The sequence below is a fragment of the Sturnus vulgaris genome, chromosome 1 (assembly GCF_052056855.1).
Source record: "Sturnus vulgaris isolate bStuVul1 chromosome 1, bStuVul1.hap1, whole genome shotgun sequence".
Classification (NCBI taxonomy): domain Eukaryota; kingdom Metazoa; phylum Chordata; class Aves; order Passeriformes; family Sturnidae; genus Sturnus; species Sturnus vulgaris.
Genome location: NC_142243.1, coordinates 87,317,631 through 87,338,178, shown reverse-complemented (window position 1 = coordinate 87,338,178; position 20,548 = coordinate 87,317,631). Strand labels below are relative to the sequence as shown.

At 35.3% G+C, this 20,548-nt stretch overlaps 1 protein-coding gene across 1 annotated transcript in view; it reads right to left on the bottom strand.

The window, feature by feature from the left end:
• Positions 1-8,237: 8,237 nt before the first annotated feature.
• Positions 8,238-20,548, bottom strand: part of LOC106850770 (ATP-binding cassette sub-family A member 13) — a 139,392-nt gene continuing 127,081 nt past the window's right edge. Inside the window, exons 42-44 of the mRNA XM_088171259.1 lie at positions 11,736-11,841; positions 10,742-10,879; positions 8,238-9,281 (exon numbers count right to left, since the gene is read on the bottom strand). Of these exons, the coding sequence (XP_088027385.1) occupies positions 9,192-9,281; positions 10,742-10,879; positions 11,736-11,841 (334 nt within the window). The 3' untranslated portion in view covers positions 8,238-9,191. The remainder of the gene's footprint in view (positions 9,282-10,741; positions 10,880-11,735; positions 11,842-20,548) is intronic.

Below are 20,548 nucleotides of genomic sequence, written 5' to 3'. Positions count from 1 at the left end.
ACAACAGTAGGCTTAATATAGAAATATTATTTGACGTTTCCATGTCAAAAAAACTATCATATTTTTAATGATACATCAAGAGGCCATCACTTCTTGCATGTATGAGTTTAACTGAAATTCTGTCTCCCTCACTATGCTATGTGCCTAAATCTTTGAGGGAAGACTTAAGCCAGCTGCTGTGCAGAAGAAAAAACTATAATATAGCAATGAATGCTGGAGAAAGTTTTAGCTACATGTCCAATGCTGATACAATGGCAGATGCTTTTGATATACAGGTGTACTTTTTGAGAAATTAAATCAAAACATTTTCAATGGTACATATTATTCAAAGTTATATTCTTTTCTTTAGAAAATAAATTCAATGTGAACCAAGAAAATGAGTCATCCTTGTTTCCTCTAAGTCTTTAATGTTTCTGGCTGCTCAGAGTTTGGTTTCAGATCAAAGCAAGATAAAAGTGAATTAAAGATTCTTCTAATCTGTTATTCATATCTGATTAAAATATATTTCCTTTTACCTACTGCACAATATGTCATATATTTTGTTTTATTGTGTTTTGGCAAGAAAATGGAATACAATATGTTTGAGGAAAATGAAGTTTTATTTAAATTTAGTAAATCCTTTTTCTGTACTTATAGCAAACCAAATTTCTACAGAAGTAAGTAAATAAGTTAGAACAATCATTAACATATCTGCCACCAAAATAAATCTTTATACTTAGTTGATCAAATTTGTATGACAAAAAATAATAAGTTTTCAAAGGAACCTAAGCAAATGATTGTCATTAGAAGGCTTGAAAAATAAAAGTATAGGCTTGAGATAATTTTAAAAGATCTGCTATTTCATTTGAAAAATTTTACAGCCATAAGAATTTTCATCATCCACTTCTGCTCCTGGTCATTTACTTTCCCACATGAAAAAAAAATCCTACACAAAACAAAACATTTTTGCTACCACCCAATATAAAAAAAAACCAAAAACAAAAACAAAACAAACAAACAAACAAAACCAAACAAAACAAACCACAAATCAAATACAAACATACAACCCTCCCCCTCAAGAAAAACCAAAAAACAAACAAACAAACAAACAAAACAAACAAAACAAAACAAAACAAAAAAAACAACAAAAACCCCAAAGCAAACAAAGAAAAAGGAAAAACAGGAAGAGGAATAATGAAATTAAAACAACAAGAATGGCTTGTATTTGCCTGGTCTGTTTTCAAAGACTATTTGTTACTCTTACTAAAAGATAACTGTTGATACTTTTGAGTATATAAAATTCCACAATTGCAGACAATATGTCCCTATAAAAAGAAATTACTTCAAAAGATGGAAAGTCCATGTAAAGATTTTTTGTTTCCCCAAACCAAGCAATAGGGAAAAAGCTCTGTTATATCCTCAGTTACAGTACTATCTTTGCAATGCTGCTAATTGACATAAATGCTTCTGCTGGAAAAAACAGGATTAAAGTAGAGGTCCTTGGTTTCTCATGCTTTCTGGTACACTGTCATCGTTCTCAGGCATTCCTCTGTCCATGTTACACCTACCATAGTGGCTTTTCTGGGCAGGTATTGTCTTTGAGATGGCTCTTGCCATCCAACTTTGCCTTCATAACATGATGGATTTGGACTGCTGCACCCATTCTGGGCTTCACTAATGCCAAAGGGCAACATGTAAACACAGTATCTGCTTTTATGTCACTTCATATTACTGTGATCTAAATTAGTGTCATAACTGTTTTATATGCTTCTTGGCAACAGAGGCAGGAACTTCAGTGGCTGGGGTCACCTTGCAGCATTTTGTACATGTCTCCATGTCCCATTCAGAAGGAAAGAGCAGACCTGAGAACACCAGTCAGACTGGAAACTGCAGCCCCACTTATACCAGTATCAGAAGATTCAAACTTGAGGAGAAAAAAAATATTGCATAGATTTCCCAACTCTTTTTGGACCCACTGAAAAAGCCCTAAAACCTGACCATTGCTTTTGAAACACTTTTACTATCTTGACCCTTGATTGTGTCAACAAGGATCTTTCTGTGAGTCATCCACATTTTTTACCACTTTCAAAATGACACAAAGAAAGACTGGTAGTCAAGCTGATATTTTTCTCTAGTCCATGAAACCAATAAAACTAAATTTGTAGAGTCAATGAAAATTAGTTGTCAAAAGCCCCCCATAACTTTCTGCAATTATTGAAGAAATCTGTTCAAACCTCAGTACTGATTAGGCACATAGAGAAAATCTCACTCTCCCCCTTGGATTGAATGTTGGCTCAAAAAGAACCAAAAGTTGCTTTCTTGATTATTATCTATTGTTTTAAACAGTTGTTTTTGTGAACACAACCTAGACACCCCCCATAACATATTTTTGTAAGTGGTGCAGAGTGTTTTCTTTAAGGTCCTCCTGAACCAGGTGTTTTTCACCTGACACCTACTGATGCACTCTCTGATGGAAGACATGGAACTTTTGGAGCAAGTCCAGAGGAGACCCACAAAGCTGATAAGAGGACTAGAGAATCTCCCCGACAAAGACAGGCTGAGAAAGCTGTGGTTGTTGAGCCTGGAGAAGAGAAAGTTGTGTGGAGACCTCACAGCAATATTCCAGGGGCTGAAGGGGCCTGCAAGGGGCCTATTCTTCATCAGGAACGGTAGTGATGGACCAAGAGGGAATGGTTTCAGACTGAAAGAATAAGTTTAGATTAGGTATTTGGAATAAATTCTTGACTACGAGGGTACTGAGGCAATGGAATAGACTGCCCAAAGAAGCCATAGATGCCCTATTCCTGCAGATGTTCAAGGCCAGGTTGGATAGGGCTCTGAGCCATCTGGTCTAGCAAAGCTTGTCCCTGTCCACGGCAGGGGGGCTGAAACTAGATGATATTTAAGGTCCTTTCCAAACTATTCTATGATTCTAAGATGCCAGATAAGTACAAGTGTGAGTTTTGGTACTGAGCAGAATAGAGGCAAGACATCATCAGTGTCTTTGAACTCTCCGAGAGTAGTGAATTTATTTAGAGAAAATTCTCTGATTATTTAGCAGAAGTGAAACAGAAAAAGTCCCAGGCTTCAGTGACAATTTTGGAGAAGTTTTTTACATCCAAAATCTTGCAACCAATATAGCGAGTAAAAGGCAAAACATCTACCAAGGGAAACATTTTCCTCAGATACTGAAACTTTTTCAGAAAAGCTGGGGTCTATTTCAAGACCTGTGTAACACACAATATCAAAAATCCATGAAGTCAGCTGTCATTTGACAGCATGGGCTAAAAGCCAAAACCTGAAAACGCTGATTGATAACTAAGAATACTAAAGTCTACTAAAAAAAAATAATCTTGAGCAAAGTCATAGCAAATGCAACCTTGGTGCAGACAAAAATCTCATCCTTCCTGAAAACTTGTGGCAGTTTCTGTGCTGCATCTATGTATATGCAGTCACAGGTATTTATAAGGGAGAAAGACTTGCACCAAGAAGTTCTCCTGTTCTTCCTGCAGTCAATACCTTGAAGTGATTAAAAAGAGGGCTCTTCACACTTTGTAGAGACATGCACCCTTCAGGTACAGAGTTACAGAGTCTGCTGTCAGTCTCCATCCCTGAATTCAGACACATAGTAGATCTCCAGTGCTCCTGCTCTTCTCAGCTGAAGGTGATGGGTTAAAGCTAAATCTATACATTTCACAATTAGAAACATATCATTATGGACACCTTTATTTACACTTAGATTTAAGGTAAAAATCTATAAGTACATACAAAGAAAAACTCAATTTCTCAAACATTTCTGCAAAGACTATTTTCAAAATTTACTTAACCTTTTATGCATAGAAATACTTAAATACTTCTATTTTACCCAGTTGCTGGACACCCAGAAAATCGATTTTTAATTGCACAGCTTGCAATGACCTCAAAATAAAATTTTATGCATTAAATTTAATTGCCAGTTTGTCTATAACATGCAGGTAGTTAAAAAAAAAAAAAAACAGAGACTACGAATTTATCAGCACATAAACAGCCTCAGCTCTGGGTCATAAATAAGCATTTTCAGCATGTAGCTGGCCACCGACAAGTGCCACTTCTAATCACTTAGTTAACTTTGAAAGGGAAAATAAACCCCAACAATACAACACTTCAATATGCTGTGTATGACCTTGATTCTTACCTTTCACATACTGAGAATACTCTTTTGGCTAGAATCAATCTATTTTGTATTCACACATTGCTAACAGAATTATTTATGATAACAGGCTTCTAAGAAAACAATTTCAGGTTCTTCTTATTAGACAATTATAATTAACTACAAAGTATCAGATGACTACAACTCCTCAGCTAGAGCATTACAAGCATATTCTGTTTGATTCAGCTTAAATGTCACATGCTCCTTCACTCATATACTCACCTATAATTATATAAGTCTTAAGGACCAGTTCTCAATAAAATCTAAGGGAAAAAACTCCACGAGCTTTCACATATTGTGGAAGCTTAATCACATTTCAAAATATTTTAATCTGAGAGAAACACTGGAATTTTTTTGGGGTCTGGTTATTGCATATAGTAAGGCGAGTAGAACAGGAATTAAGAGTGATGTAAAAGTGATATATGGAATAAAGTTTGCATTTCCCTGTTTCAGCACATGCTAAGGACAAAAGTGTTTCTGATACTTTTCTCAAATTATATGCATTACACTTTGCTATTAACCAGCGTTTGTCTCAATAAGAGGGTGAAAGGACTCTTGTTTGATCTTATACCACTGCATGTTAGATGATCCTATCTTTTTCTGCTGGGCACCTCATAGCCAGTTAACCCCAAGGCACTTCTTTAAATTGCCCATAGCATGCACAGGCAGCAAAATTAAGTATGTGTGGTGTTCTATAGATGGAATAAATCAGTTGCACGTGGAAATCTCACCTATTGACTTTTACTTACATAGCTTATACTTCCTTTTTCTCCATTTATATATCATAGAAAGAAGATATGAACATTGGTGCTTTGATCAGCCTAAGCTAAAGATGTGCATACACCCCTACAGTGGAGACTCTGATCATGGCTTTTACAGGGCCATTACAAAAGGAGTCAGAATTTATCCCAGCACATAGCTCCATGTAGCAATAAGCACGAGGGTACTGCTGGAACAATATTAGAATGTGATAGAAAAATTTAATAAAGAAGAAAGATGCTTTGATTTGTTTCAGTGATCCATATCATTATTCAGCATGGAGAATTAATCTGCTAAAACATTCAGCAGTACCTGGCCCGTTGATAGCAGCAGATTGCTGCTTTCTGTGCAAGAATGAGACAGCTGTGATTTCTGCTCTGTACCTGCTGCCCACTCCCATCGCACCTGCAGCAGCATCAGTTCTACTTGTATTGTAAGGCTCTAATACACAACTCAGAAAACATTTTCTCTTTAGCTCTTGTAGGTCTGAGATAGTCAGCTCTCAATCACTTTAAGTAAGATCTTTTTACTGCTAGCTTTGATCTCCCTATTCTTGAGAAAGAAAAATTGAAAGTGCTTACATAAAAAGATTAGATCATATTAAACTGAATCAAAGAAAGTGTCAGCTTTACTACTTACTAGGAAAAGACCAGGAAAGCAATATCCTTACCTAAATTGGTTTTAGACAGATCTAGGAGTTAAGCAGTTCCAGTAAGTGTTCGATTCAGCTTCCAAATTTATGTGATTTCAGACCCCAGTGATTCAGATTTCACAAGGACAAGCAAGCTCAAAAGGCACCTAATTCCTTTGCTGAAAATCATATTACACACCTTGCACTACCCTGGGCAAAATTTATCATCTGTGGTCATGACTGAACCAAACCAGAGAAATAAGTTCTTTCTTTCCAGAAGAAAAACTGTACAGAAATTTAATATGCAGCCATATTCAAAGTGCCATTTGTACACTAATACTATCACCCTTCCACCCCCACTGAATATGTGACACTTTGATTTAAAGTTCAGACCGATTGGGGTTTTTTTGGTCACATAATTCTACTACTGTATGAAAATTAAAAGATGGCCTGAAGTGATCTGCTCAAAGGTTGGCCAAAGCCCTTCTTTTGACTTAAGTTGTGGAATAGTCCCTTAGAAATATGACTATCATTTTCCCAGTTTTAGTGTTGACTGTTTCAAATATTCACTTGATTTTATAATTTTGAGCTTAATTCTAGTTTACTGTTCAGGGTGAAGGGCTTGCTTTCATAGTCAGAGAAATTTCCAGCTGAAAAAGAATGAAACTTTCCTAACAAGAATCACACAAGAGAAGTATTGTTTAAAATCTTCAGCTGTGTTTGATTCCAAATACAGAGGTGTTAAAAGAAGATATACTTCTTCATGAATTATGAATTCAAGGATTCTTTCATCATTAATGTATAATTGACCTTTTCTGTCCAGACTCCTAGTTTAGTGATTTATTTTGATAAATAAATAAGTGAATTAGGAAAAAAAAAACTTCAAAATACTTTTGTTGAAACTTTCATATGTTAGGAATGCCACAAGTTAAAGAAAGGGAAAATATCCTCTGAGACAGAACCTGGTACACTGGCACTCAATTAGATTTTGACCTTCTTTACCCATAAAGGATTGGTAGACAGACATTGTTTGCTTCTTGCCTGAATTAAATTGGGTCTCCTGAGATGCATATGAAGTAATTTAAGAAAAGAAAAACACTGTTAACTGAATTTACTCAACCATCAGTCTGAAGCAAACGTTATTTACTGTATTCATCTATTAAACTAATATAATCTTTCATATTTTAATCAGAAAAAAGTGACATTTAATTAGTGTTACACAGCCAAGACTTGAAGAAGCTCCCCATCTGAGCGTTCAGCTAGGCTACCATTTTTCAGTCTCACCACAGTGAGTCTTGTACGCTTTTATGCTTCCCTTGGTCAAAACAAACTGCAGGATTGTTTTATTAATTCAACTGCCGGACACTCTTCCTGAGCACGAATAAGCACTCTTTTCACAATTTCATTTTCAAAATTTCAGAAATTGTGAATTCTTTTCACAATTTCATAGAAATCACATCTTTTGGCTCAATTGCCTTAAACTGCAAGGACTGGAAGCATCTCCTTTCCCAAATCCCTAAATTTCCTTGAGTACATTTCATTATTGTTTTAAGGACTTGTGGTTGAGACAGACATATTAGTTTATAAAAACAAAACAAAAACCAAAGAAAATTAATCAGTCATATCAGCAGTCTACCAATATAATAAATGAAATCTACCAACAAATATAAAAGAAAAAAGCCAAAAGCCCTGTGCATGTGACTGCCATATCTTCCCTTCTACTTTTTTTTCAGTTAAGAGCTACAGAAACATTCTTCTGTTGCGTGGTTTCAGACTATGACTCGAGATCCTTGGTTGTTCCATGAATGCTCAGTTTCTTCCATCTTGAGGTGCTGAAATTAAGCAGGCTACTTCAATAATGGCATATTTTTGTTTCTGCCCAAATTTCCTGTCTCTGCCTTCTTTTTTCTTTTCATGTCCACTACTTCTCTCACATTCTGCTATGTAAAATTGACTGGTTTTTGTTCTAATTGGCAACCTTAGAAACATTCTACTCTCAGCCTCATGAAGAAATTAAAGATAACTGTTTTCACATCAAATATGGACATCACATTGTGCTATGGCATTTCTACAAGGGTGGTGGCTGTTGGAGTTTAATGGTTCCTAGGTGCTCTGGGTCCTGACTAGCTTGGCAGAGTTCTGATATTATACCAATCCATTCTAATGATAAAGAACTTTCATAAACTCATTCATTCTGACCCATATGTACTAGCAAAGCCTGTAAATCTTTAGGGTTTTATTTATTTTTCAGGGACTTGATTTCATCTTTTTAGAAATAAGCAAACTGAATTCCTGATTTTAAAAAAGCATAATGGTCCAAAGCACATGAACATATCAAACCTCAATAAAGACTCTTCTGAGTCAGCTTGCAAAGCCTAAGACACAATTTTTTTTTTTTAATATTTCATCATTGTAGAGCAGGGAATTATAGCAGCAGCTCTGCAATATTGGCCATTTAAAATCAAATTATTTCATCTCAAACTGAACTTCCCTCACCATTGCCCACCCAAAATCATATTGCAGCAATTAACTTCTAAGTCACCAGCTCAACAATTTTAGCTATTTGGTAACATAGCCCAATAAAAGTGGAGTGAGCTAATTTTATAGGAGCTTCAAAGACTTGTTTTGGGTCAGGGAACTACCTACTACAAAAAAAATGCATACTTTTTTTTCTTCAAGCACAATACACAAGGAGTTTTTATTCATTAAATGCTCACTTATTTTAACACAAGTATAGGCTGAAGACGGTGGTTTTGTCTGAAGTATCTAGAATCAATATTACATTTATTGAGAAGTTTATTGATCACAGTCTGAATGTTTATCTTATTTTCCTTTAACATTCCCATTAAACAGTATTTTGACATTCTTTTTGGAGAAAAAGGAAACTAAAAGATGAGAAAAACAAACTAGTCATTAAAAAGGTACTTGAGGATACTTGCAGCAGCAACCCGCAGGCTTAGGGGAAAGTTCATTGTCAAGTATGATTTATGAAAACTTGTTAAATTTACTTAAGAAAACTGAGAGGCAGACTAGGCTAGTACACTAATAACTTCCTTAACATAAACCTTACGGAATACAGTGCATCCTTGATACATTAAAAAAGTTAATTTAGTTTATCACAACACAGAACTGAATTAACAGGGAAATCTAAAAGCTCTCTATGTGTGTGATTAAATAAAAATACTGCATGATAGCCAAGTCAATGCTACCATTCAATTGTTTTTTCTTGCCTTATCATGTAAAAATTATATATTAAATGTGCATGCAAGGAAGTACTATAGTCAAATGAATGCAGAACCACCATAAAAAAAAAATCTACAATGCACTGACGTTTCAGATCAGCCTTTTTTTCTCTGCATTAATTAGGCCATTTATATTTTAAAATTCCAGTTAAATTAAGAAAACATTACTTTTTGGCAGATTTTTGGTCCACATATAGTCAGTTTCTTGCTTAAACAAGAACTGGTACCATTTCTTCTGGCCTACAGATGAAAACTCACCTCTGCTTCTACTATTTGTTTCTCATACACAAATTGTTCACAGTTGAAAAGTTATTGCATGTGGCTTGTGTGTACATGTATGCAAACACACACACACAGAGATGTTATTTTGAAGCTGTGTCCTGTTCTGAGCCTAGACTGGGAGATGATCATGATGAACAACAGGAGATCCTTGTGAAGAAAGCGAGACTCCTTGTTGCTGTGTCGCAAAATTAATGAATACCTGTAAGACATGATAAAAAGTAGGATTTTCAAAATAAAAGTACTTGAATTCAGACTTTGGGGATATAGGTGATGGTATTTTTTCACTGCTCTCATTAGCCTTTTTGACAAAATAATTTATGACTCATGTTGAGGGAAATCCTCTACAAACATGTTTTATAAACTCTAGAAATAAGGAACTCTAGGAGTTGATAAATGATAAAAATTAGGGTAAAATGAGTTACAGAGATATGAAAAATATATTTTATGCACAAGTAAATGTGAAACAATGGTTTTAATTATCTTTTTTTTTCATGACATACCTAAAGAATCTGAGTCTGTTTTTTCTACCAATAAATATTACAGATGGGGGTGCAAATATTTCAAGTGAAAGCACACTTCTGATTCAACAAGTAATGTGCCTCCTTGAATTGGTTCGTGTTTTTTTAAACACAGGTCTTACTATGTAAATGCATGTTTCATTTTTAAACACACAACTATTTCACAGTAACGCATGTAGAAGGAAAAATGATTCTTCTTTATTCAAATGATCCTCTATCATCTGATGATATATAAACAAACTTGGGGTGCATTATAAGTGTGTTAGTGTGAAGAACTGTTTTCCTGTTTTAAACTGACACAGTCAGGGAGAGGAAGCCGTGGTAGGTGACTGAGGTGATGCATCACGCTGAAAAACAGAGAGGAAGTAAACCTGAGTGAACAGTGCCTGAAGAAACAGGCTGAAATTATCTTATACTCAGTCACCCAGAGAATAGATCATTTACAAGTAGTTAGTAGACCAGCACAGAGGAGAATACTTCAATAATGATTTGCACATGGGAAAAAGGAACAAATTCACACCATCAATCATAGAAAATTAATATTTTGACTAGATGTGCCTCTTGGTTCGCAGAATGAATAACAAGCAGTTGCATATGAAGATGCTGTACCACATCACAGTCACCCAGAAATCCCATGCTTGCCATCAATGTCTTCTTTTTTCTTTTTCTCACAATAGGATTTCACGGTCTTTAGCAGTCAGGTCTCTTCCAACCGTTTGTGCATTTAAAATTCTCACAGGAAAATGTTCTGAAATTCTAAGGTCTACCACAATTTACAGAGGCCGGTTCAGCCTTTTCAAGGACATTGGTAAGATCCCAACTTTTGGATTGTGGAGGTGACAGTTCACAGTCCCACCTTGTCATCCCATAAAGCTCCAGATTCATCTAAGCAGATTATATTTGTGCACACTACAAGTATGTGGCTTGCTGTCATGCTTTACTCCAGTGTAGAAGCAGCATGGGACATGGAATTACTGTGTGAACTGAGATGGAGCTGCTGGAGTGTTGCATATATTCAGGTAATAATCAGCAAATGATAGAATATTCTACCACATCAATAACTACACTATACAGTACATTTAGATAAAAGGGAAAAAAAGTATAGGGGCTGGGAAGAAAAGAAAGAAAAATGGTAAAATACCTGCTCTAATGTGGTTTGGCTAATGGAGTAGTGTTTGATTTGGAGAAAAGTTTTGTGATTCTCTAGGACTCTGAAGAGCTCTGCTAAACATCCCTGACTTCTTGGTACATGGTACTCAAGTAGATTAAGATGTTGTCCCTGAAAACAAGCAAAAAATTATAAAAATAGATAAAAGTGAATGTACTTTGTGATGAAGCTATACTTGCTTATAATCAGTCTAACTTCAACAGGCTCTTATTGCAGATTAATATGAAAAACATGAGCTTTTAAAAAAGAACACATTTGTCTACATTCATAATACAAAGAGCGGTTCATACTGAGATCACAGATTTTGTGAGTATTCTGAGGTGACAACTTGTTAATCTCATAAAAGATATAAAACTTTAGGGCAGTTTTAAACTAACAGACTGGTGCTATTCCAATGCAGTCTGGGAAAAGGTTGAGCATATACACAGACACACGGCTGTCCAAGCTCAATACAGACTTATACGCACAAAGAGGTTTGCATCTAAGACAGACATTGCTTTCCATTATTCTTTTCCTAAACACAGTTAAAGTCTTTGAGAGTTTTTAGTGAAATGTAATTGCTATAGGTCTTTTACAAGGCTTTGTATTAAATCAAAGAATCTCAGTAAAGGCTGAGACTTATCAACTCCAGGCCTTATCAGCAAGCAGTCAAATCAAATACTCTTAGTGACTACACTGTAGTCCAATTTCAGGTGAACCCAGATTTGAGTCCAACTTCATCAGTAATAAAAGCAAAAGGAAATTTTCAGTCAGAGAAAAGGCCTTTTTATTTACATTGTCTAAATGTCTGTTTGGAGTTGATTTAACCAGCATCACAAGTCCAATTTTTTTATTAATTGCTTAATAGAAAAATAAAAGGGATATTCATATGCACTTTTCCCAAGATCAATATATCCAAACATGTACATACTGTTCTTACCAGCCCCAAATTAAACCTACCATATACAACAAGGAGTTTTATCTGTACCTTAAACTGTGTTCCAGGAAAATTCAGTTGTAGACAGTCCAAAATCATTCTTCCATAACTTATCTCTTTGCTAAGCCAAACCTTGACAGAATAACCATCTCCAAACCTGGGAATGAGACACAGAAACATAATCCATTAAGACAAGGAGAACATTTGGTTCAATTGATTTCCCTATGATAATATCAAATATTGGGCATGCCTACTGCATTATCACAGTGATTTTACTATAGTGTCATTGAACAACAGAATTTCAATGAGAAAGTTTTACATTTAATAGTAATAGAGACAATAAACATGGTATGCTTAATTTTAGTTACTAGTGTGTTCCACTACTCAATATACTTGAACTTTTGTTAAGTAAACTATGCTTTAATTACTACATTGCTTTGAGTGGTCAGTATAAAACTATAAAGATTACTAATCACATATACAGAAAAAGAAAAAAAATCCTTCAACTTTTCTAATGAGAAAAATGGGCATATAGCACAATTTTTCAAATCTGTTAGCAAAGCTGCCCCTTCAAAAGCAGATTTCAGCAGTGAGTACAACGATGTTTTAAAGATATGCAAAGGCAAGTGTAGGGATATTTAGTGAGACAACAAAGTTAACAACTTTTCTTTGGTTCTATGACTATGTGATCTCTCAGAGAATAATTTAGGAAATGAACTTCTCTTTCTTAACAGAAATGTGATAAAATTTAAATACTGACAATCTAACCAACACTATATTTTTTTATTAGCTTTACTCATTGTTGATGGTTATTTGGGAAAGTTACAATAAACCAGTGAACACTGAAATGACAACCATGTTCTTATGCACATTTCTTACACAAGGGAGGTTGTGCTGCACCAGGCCCCAGACTGAGGTGCAGAGACAGAGCTCAGCAGAAACATGGGACAAAAATGACCTGTGCTGTGCCCTTTTCCTCCTTTGCAGCTACGTGTTCTCCTTCTCTTGGGCTCTCCTTCTTGGTTAATTGCTAGGGAAAAACACCAGCAGGAGCCACATCAGAAGAACTTTTTACTGCCACTGCTATTTCCTGTTGGCAGCGAGCAATGGAAAGGCACAGCTGAAAGGGGGACAGGGAGCTTGAGCAGCACTGCCCATGTCTCCCCAGAAATCTGTCACTTCCTCTATCTTTCCACTGACCACCACTCCCATATCCTTCATTCCAGCATAATTCCCTTTTCTTCATTCTCAAGCCTGGCAATTACTCATTTCCAAATCCTTTATTCCAATGGTTTGGTTCCTAGTGATTACATCTGTAATATGCCCTTGTGCCAAAATCCTCCTGTCTCCTGTCTTTCCTGTGTACAAGCCATGATTCAGGGCAGCAGGTGGCTTAATTGGGTCTGACTGGTGAGAGGCACATTTTCATGTCATCAAAACAGAGGATATATCACAGCACGTTCTACAATGCTCCCCTATTTCAATACATTTAAAAAAGTGTCTACAGATTATCAATCAAAAGGTGAAAAAAAGATAGAACTATTTTGAAATATATGTCCAGTTTAACCAGTGCATGAGTGATTCCCAGCAAAATATTCCACATGAAACGCCTCATGTTCCTCACCTATAATAATTGTATAGCAATATAAGGGCTTTAACTTTTATTTTGCGTTGGGTCAGAAACTCTGTTTTGATGAAGGAACAGTCTGCATTGATTTAAGAGCACGGCAAGATTCCACAATGAAATATATAGACTGCAGATTTTATTCTATTAAGAATTGCACATTAATTCAAAATATGATTTTCAAGGATCTCAAACAAAAATCCTAATTTTTATGTAGCATAAAACAGCGGCAGCTTCTGCATAAAAATGAAAAGCCCCATTACAGATAAATGAGTGCAGGGTTTTTTAGTCTTTGGTTTGTAAGGTTTTTTGTGGGTTTATTTTGTTGTTGTTGGTCGTGGTTTTTCCTTTGGTTTATTATTTATTGTAGTCAAATGCAACCACTGAACTACTTGAAATGGAGTAAGAAAAATCCTGATGCAGTGTCCTGTCTGTTGGTTCATGAACTAAATTGTATTGAGACCAGACAGCAGGGTACTAAATATTTACTGGAGTGTGTAGCCTGACAGACCAGCAGTGCTGATTCATCAAAGAGATCCAGAATTAGGTGGAATCCAAAGCAGTGTCTGGCAGATTTGCTTTGCAATGATTTACTAAGTTTTAAATAGATCTCTAATTAAATGTTTTAAATGCATAACATCATCCCTGAAAAAAATACAAGTGACAATAAAAAAAGTTGTTACAGAGATGGATATAGTTAACAAGGGTATTCGATTTAGTTGACAGCTAACCTGAGGCAACATTTTACAAGAGATCATTGATTCTGATAAGTTTTTTGGCATTTCTATACAACGACCATTGAATTACAGTTTGAAAAATGCTGGTTTATGGAGACATTCAACAGTCTCATAAAACGAAATTGCTATATGCAATGAAGTTTCCAAAGAAAATGAATCAAAATTCTGATTAGCAAAGACAGAGGAGTCTGTGCAACTTTGGTTCAGTTCTAAATTGTGAGTTGCATAAATGCCAACATGGCACCAATAAAAAGCTTTAAAAGATTTTCTTCTTTTGGCTAGTCGAGTTATGATGCTTCTATACCTTGATTTTATACTTCATTTTAGTACAAGAGCTCCCCATATAGAGTAAGCTGATAGCAATAAACATTTCCCCCTGCTATAATCAGCAAGCTGCTTCTGGCAGTGCTCTGAGGCAATGGAAACTGAGTTGACCATTTTGTTCACTCCGTTTTCCTCCCTGATTCAGACAATTTAATGAATTCAGATAGCCAAAGTGGAATTACAGAGAAAACCACAATCTAGTTTGATTAGCACTGTTAGGATCAAACCTTTAGCACCTGATAGCTCAAGATCTAAAGAGGAAGACATTATCATTAGAATGGCCTAAGTTGAGCCAGCAGACTCATTCAGCAGCCATCTGCTGCAAAAGAATCTTCATTTCTTCAAAGCTATTCAACAGAGAACGTATTGTGCACTTCTGTGTTACTTTAACAACACTCACATTTCTATTTTTGTATAAACAAACACACAAGACCAAATATTCTGACAAAATAAAATATTTTTCTTCTCTCTATCCCTCCTCTTCTTCCTCAGTCAAGCTACTAGTTCATGCTTGACCTTCACCTCATTAGTAGTTCTGGGAGTATAACTTACTGAGTGTTTTTTCTGTTAAAATGCCAACATGAGACTGAAGCTAAAATATAAATGCCCAAATAAACTAATTAACTTGACTATTTAACAACAACATCAGCTGCAGAAGCAGGAACTTACAAGAACAAGAACTCCAAACTTTAATTTACATAAGTCCTCAAGGTATCTAAGTACTCAGGTGACAAGGTAGCAAAAGGAACATAAAAAGGTAGCAAGGAATGGAAATATTTCCATAACAGGAATTACTAAATGGGCTAAAACTTTTCATTATGAAAGAAAGATGATGAGGTGGTCGAAATGTATTTTTAGGGAGTGCAAAATCATGACTAAGCAAAGAAAATAATAAACAATTCTTCACTCATGTTTCTTATGCAAGAGCAGGGGACATAGAGTAAAATTGTAGGAAAAGAAATGCCAAGTCAGTAAGATTACTTCATCTTCCTTACACTTTATAGAGAAACTATACAACTCATTGACATGGGATATGCTAGATGTCAGAACTTGACATGAGTTGAATAAGAGGCCAGGAAAACTCATGTTGAGGATCCACTGAAATCACTTCTGATTTAAGAAGCCTCTAAAAAACAACCTGCTGAAGGTGGTTGAGTAATGTGGTAAAATAACTTCCTGTACTTATCTTGTTCCTGTACTTTTCCCTCTTGACCACTTTCAGAGAGATAATACTGTGCTAGCAGGTGTTTGATCTGACCTCAGGCTTCTTTTGGTATAAATATCATCAAGAGTTGGTCAGCCTGGGTAAATCATCCAAATGGTTCCTCAGAAGGGTTTTGCAGCCCCACACTGCCAGCAGTATAAAAATAGTTTATGTAAATGGACTCCAGATATGAGTCTACACAAGTTCCTGTCACACACCAAAATAAAGTGTAACCGAATGTATACAGATGAGGAAGTCCCCTGGATGCTTTCCTGGTCCTCTTTTAACCTTGCAATGGTAATGGAAGTGGATTTAGCAGCCCAAAGGCTGAAAATGAGTATCAAGGAGAGGAGCTGCCACTTGGAGCAGAGTAACTCCTCAATGTTCCCTTCTGCCCATTCCTTGGAGGTCCTCGTACAGAGGTTTGAATCTTTGTTGAAACACAGCTGAGCTTGCATTTGGTCCCAAGGAGTCCACAGAGGAATTAACTCAATGAGTTTTCTTAAGCTTGACCCATGAAAACCTGCTTTATGTGAAGGGTGAAAAAGAAAGCACACTATTAGCAGACTTTTATGTGCTTTAAAAAATTAGTCTGTTTACATTTAAAAGCCTTAAGAGTTTGCTTGTCTACAAATGAACAAAAACAAACTTCAAAATCACTGTTTTAAGTTACAGCAAGTCCAGAATAAGCATCTCAGAAAAATCACACTCTTCCCAAAGCCTATTTACCAACTCTCTTCTCCCCCAGTACAATTTGCTGAATGTAACCTCAGGAAATTAAGAACATGGCCCCATTTCCTAAACTCTGAGGAAAAAGAAAGGCATCTAATCACCCATGTGCTTTTTTTTCTCCCGCTAATCAGAGTATATTTCCTGGAGAATGTTTTATGTGTGTATATATATATATATATATATATATATATATATATATGTAAAAATATAGCACATCTCAAAAAAATGATGGCTCACAGAAAGCTTACTGATGGAAATATCACGTGCGTGCTTTGTTTATGCACTAGCTGGATCAAAGGATTGCTTCAAAATCATATTATTGGATAGAAAAATTAAAGTAGTAAAGAGAACATTGGCACTTAATATCTGCAAGGAACTGCATCTTTTAGAATATATGCCATAAATCGAAGAGAGGGAATAATATTCGACTGTGCTGTTTATCCCTCTGCTTTGGTTTACACTCATTTGCAGACAGATATGGCTCTACTTTCCCTAAGTGAATAGAATCATGGAATCGTTTAAGCTAAAATAGGCCTCATCTAAGCAAGATAACTTAGTTACACCAATATAATTGCTGAAGCATGGGATACACATCCAGGTCATTCCTCTCACAGCCTTAGACACAAATACCATTTACAAACAGAACAGATCTTGAACAACATTGAAAACAAAACACTTTGAAAAACATTGGAAAAAAAGAAAACAAAACTGAAATAAAGTTATTAAAAGAAATTCATCACAGTTTAAGATAATTTAAAATCACAAAATGTATTTAATTATTTCATGTATTAAAAACAAGCAAAGTCAATATCAAGGAATGAAAAAAGGTAACTAATTTTTAAATACTTGCATTAAAAAAAAAAAATGCTAAAATCAAAAGCAAATACCCTGGAACTTGTAAAATAGGATTTCCTTCTGCATTTATTCAGAACCTCAGCATTGCTGAACAGATGAACTTGATTAGATGCAAACAAACAGACATAAATAAGTTATAAAATATCTCTTCCATGTACTATGCATAGTTTTTTTCATCATTTTTTAAGTTATCATAATTTTTCCAGGGTAACAATAGAAACACAAAAACAGTTATTAAAATGATGACTAACACTCATCCAGGTACATTGTACATGCACTATTTGTTCACACACTCTCAGGCTTTTTTATCAAACCATCTAAAGTTAATTTCTGTATTCAATAATATAATTATCATAACAGTGAAAGTCCCAGACTATGAGCAGTGCAAGGCACAATTTTGCCTTGCTCACTGCGCTCTTGTAAATTCTTAGGTGTGATTTCCAAATATGCAGTGAAACCCTCAACAAACCTTGTTAATTGTTTGTATATGTGCATACACAAAAATCTCTCCATATTTGAGTTGTTTATCTGCACATAATGGGAAGTATCAGGGATTTTTTTTGTTCTTGCATTATCTATATATTTTATTCCCAAAGAAACAGGAGCAGCAGTGCTATAACACTGTTTAAAGCTGATGGTACAGTCTATAAAGAACATGCACTGTTTCCTCAAAGCACCTTCTGGGCTCTACAGTGAAAGAGACAGGACTAAGTAACATTATCATTGTGTTGCTATGACTGGGTTTGCATGCACTGTTTGTTTTAATAACATAATAAATCACGGTATTACACATTAAAATATCTATTAAAAGACCTTATCAACACCTCAAGGCCAAATCAAGCTAAAAAGTGTTTCATGGATACAAGATGTAAAATTAAAATTTAAACCACACGTATATTTACTTCATGTAAGAAACATAAATTATATCATCACAGAGCACCTTGTCATGAAATCCCTATTGTGACTGCCTTACGAGATTCACTGGGTGTACCTGTTGAGACAAGTGGCTTTATTTACTGCAATGCCTAGAAAATCTTGCAAATAAGACAGCACATTGATAAAAAATGGAAGAAAAAGGAGGGAAGAAAAGAAAAAAAAGGGGGGGGGGGGAAGAAAAAGGAGGGAAAAGAAAAAGGAGGGAAGAAGGCCCTTCACAGTTCTGGAACTCTCTGGGGAGCCAAATCTTACCCTTTCATCCTCATACACCTGTGGTAACTCACTTAGAGCACATTTTTCTTTACTGCTTTCCTGTCTTGTTAAGGGCCCACCTGGAGATGAAGGGCTCCAGCTGGCAGGAGAAATTCACAGTTCCTTCTGGAATACCCACATCTACAGCTGGAGTTAACAGCAGTTTTGCTTTGAATGCAATGTTGAACAAATTTAAAATATTTAGCCATAAACTGCTCAGATGGGCTAACCAAACACTTTTAACTTTAGCACCAATCTTTGGTTACTCCTCTATAAAATGGGAATAATTATTTCAAATCCAGTTTCCCAAAACAGCTCTGGAAAACAGAGATGTTGATGTTTGTGACGGCTTGATCCAATAAATGCTGATAATACTGTATTTGAGAACAGGTTTGAAAAATTCCTAGTAAGACACATACTAGGGAAAGAAGAATATGAAATCGTAATTAACTGCTGATTTAATGATTTATTTAGAGATATAATGCATCCCGTGGAAAACATAGCTTAAAATTACCAAAAAAAAAAGCATTCTAATGCACATTCACAGTAGGGTTGAATAAATATTGCACAAAGTTTTAGGAGAGTCAAAAGATATTGTTCATTTCTGAACTCTCAATCTGTGTGTTTTTAAGTGTTAAGAACTCTTTTCTTCAAACTTTCCTCTGGAAAGGTAAACTAATAGGTATATTACATGATTACACATCCACTACCTTAATACATTTTTCATGCACAAGAGGAAGGCTTATTTTGGTCAAGAAGAATGAAAATTATATTAATTTTTATATTTTATAGCATGTAAGAAACTTAATGCTAGTATGCCAATTAATAACACTGTGTCCACCAAAGACTGAAACATTGATGAGAACTATAGTTTTAACCCTCTTTTCCATTTGAGAAATCTACATGTGTGGGTTCAATGAAAACAATAAAATATTCTCAATCAACCTTTAAAAAAAGGTAAAGTATAAATAGTCTGCCAATATATTTTCCATTCTAACCCAGCCATAGTAAATGAATTAATTTTTGGGTAATTTAATCAGATGGCTTGCTGATAAAATTTGAGCAAAAACTTGATGTCCAGCACCTGACAAATTGGTATGGGTTTTTCTGATATGAGAAGTCTGTCCAGATGGCCCTAGAATGAAAGATAATATTCAAAATGTTGTTCCCAGAGAATTGGCCAGCTGTATTTCACATGAAAATGCTTCTGTGAATTTTAAAAAAAAGAGCATTAAGGATAATGGAGAATACTGAAGAGAGCGTTTAAATGTAATCCATACACAATTTAGAGTAATTGACTCTGTTGGCAGGAGTTGTCTGAAATTAGGCTTTAATGGGCACAACTGTTAACGTATCAATCTCAGACAAACTACATCTAGAACTAAGATGCTAACTTTTTGAAAATTACCCATCAGTTTTTTTCTTCTACCTAATAAATTTCTTGATATTGTTTATAAATTTGTCACCTAAAATAAAAAGCCTTTCTAAAGAAGTTTTACCTTTATTATTCGGCTGAGAAACATCTGCAGGTACTTTAAATTTGTTTAAACATATATAAATATAGTCAAGGTTCAGCAGCTGGAAGCAGAAGCCCAAACACTGACATTTGTAGTGAGAAGACATTTTTGGATGAACATTTCCTAACAGGCTTGCAGAAGGGCTGGAAAAATCACTCTTTTATACCCCTATGAAGCATTTCTGTTTCACATTAACATCTTCCTGGAGTTCACCCATACCCTTCACAGCAGAATTTTGTCCTGCCATCTGACAAAGCTGTACTCAGTCCAAGATTATGATCTTTCACATCTGCCAAAGGCTGAAAGTGTAGCCAGAGAGAAAAAGCTGAATCCTTGAACTTCCCACCACAGCAAAGAAGCAAAGTTAACAGGGCTCCAAGGAAGATCCATTAAACCTTCACCACATATCCATCAAAAAGGTGATCATAATCTGAACTCTATAGGCTGGAATGGTACCAAAGAATAAACAAATGAAAAAAAAGTGAGTACTTCCATCAAGACAGACAGAATTCAACAAGATGTGAAGATGGAATGTAATTTTAGCATACATGCCTACATTTAGAAGAGGAAAAAAATTCTTCACACGTACAAATAGAATAGCATGTAATATCAAAATATGCTTCTATTTCTTACACTATTTGACTTATTCTTTTATAAATAAAACTGTATAAAAGTTTTAAGTA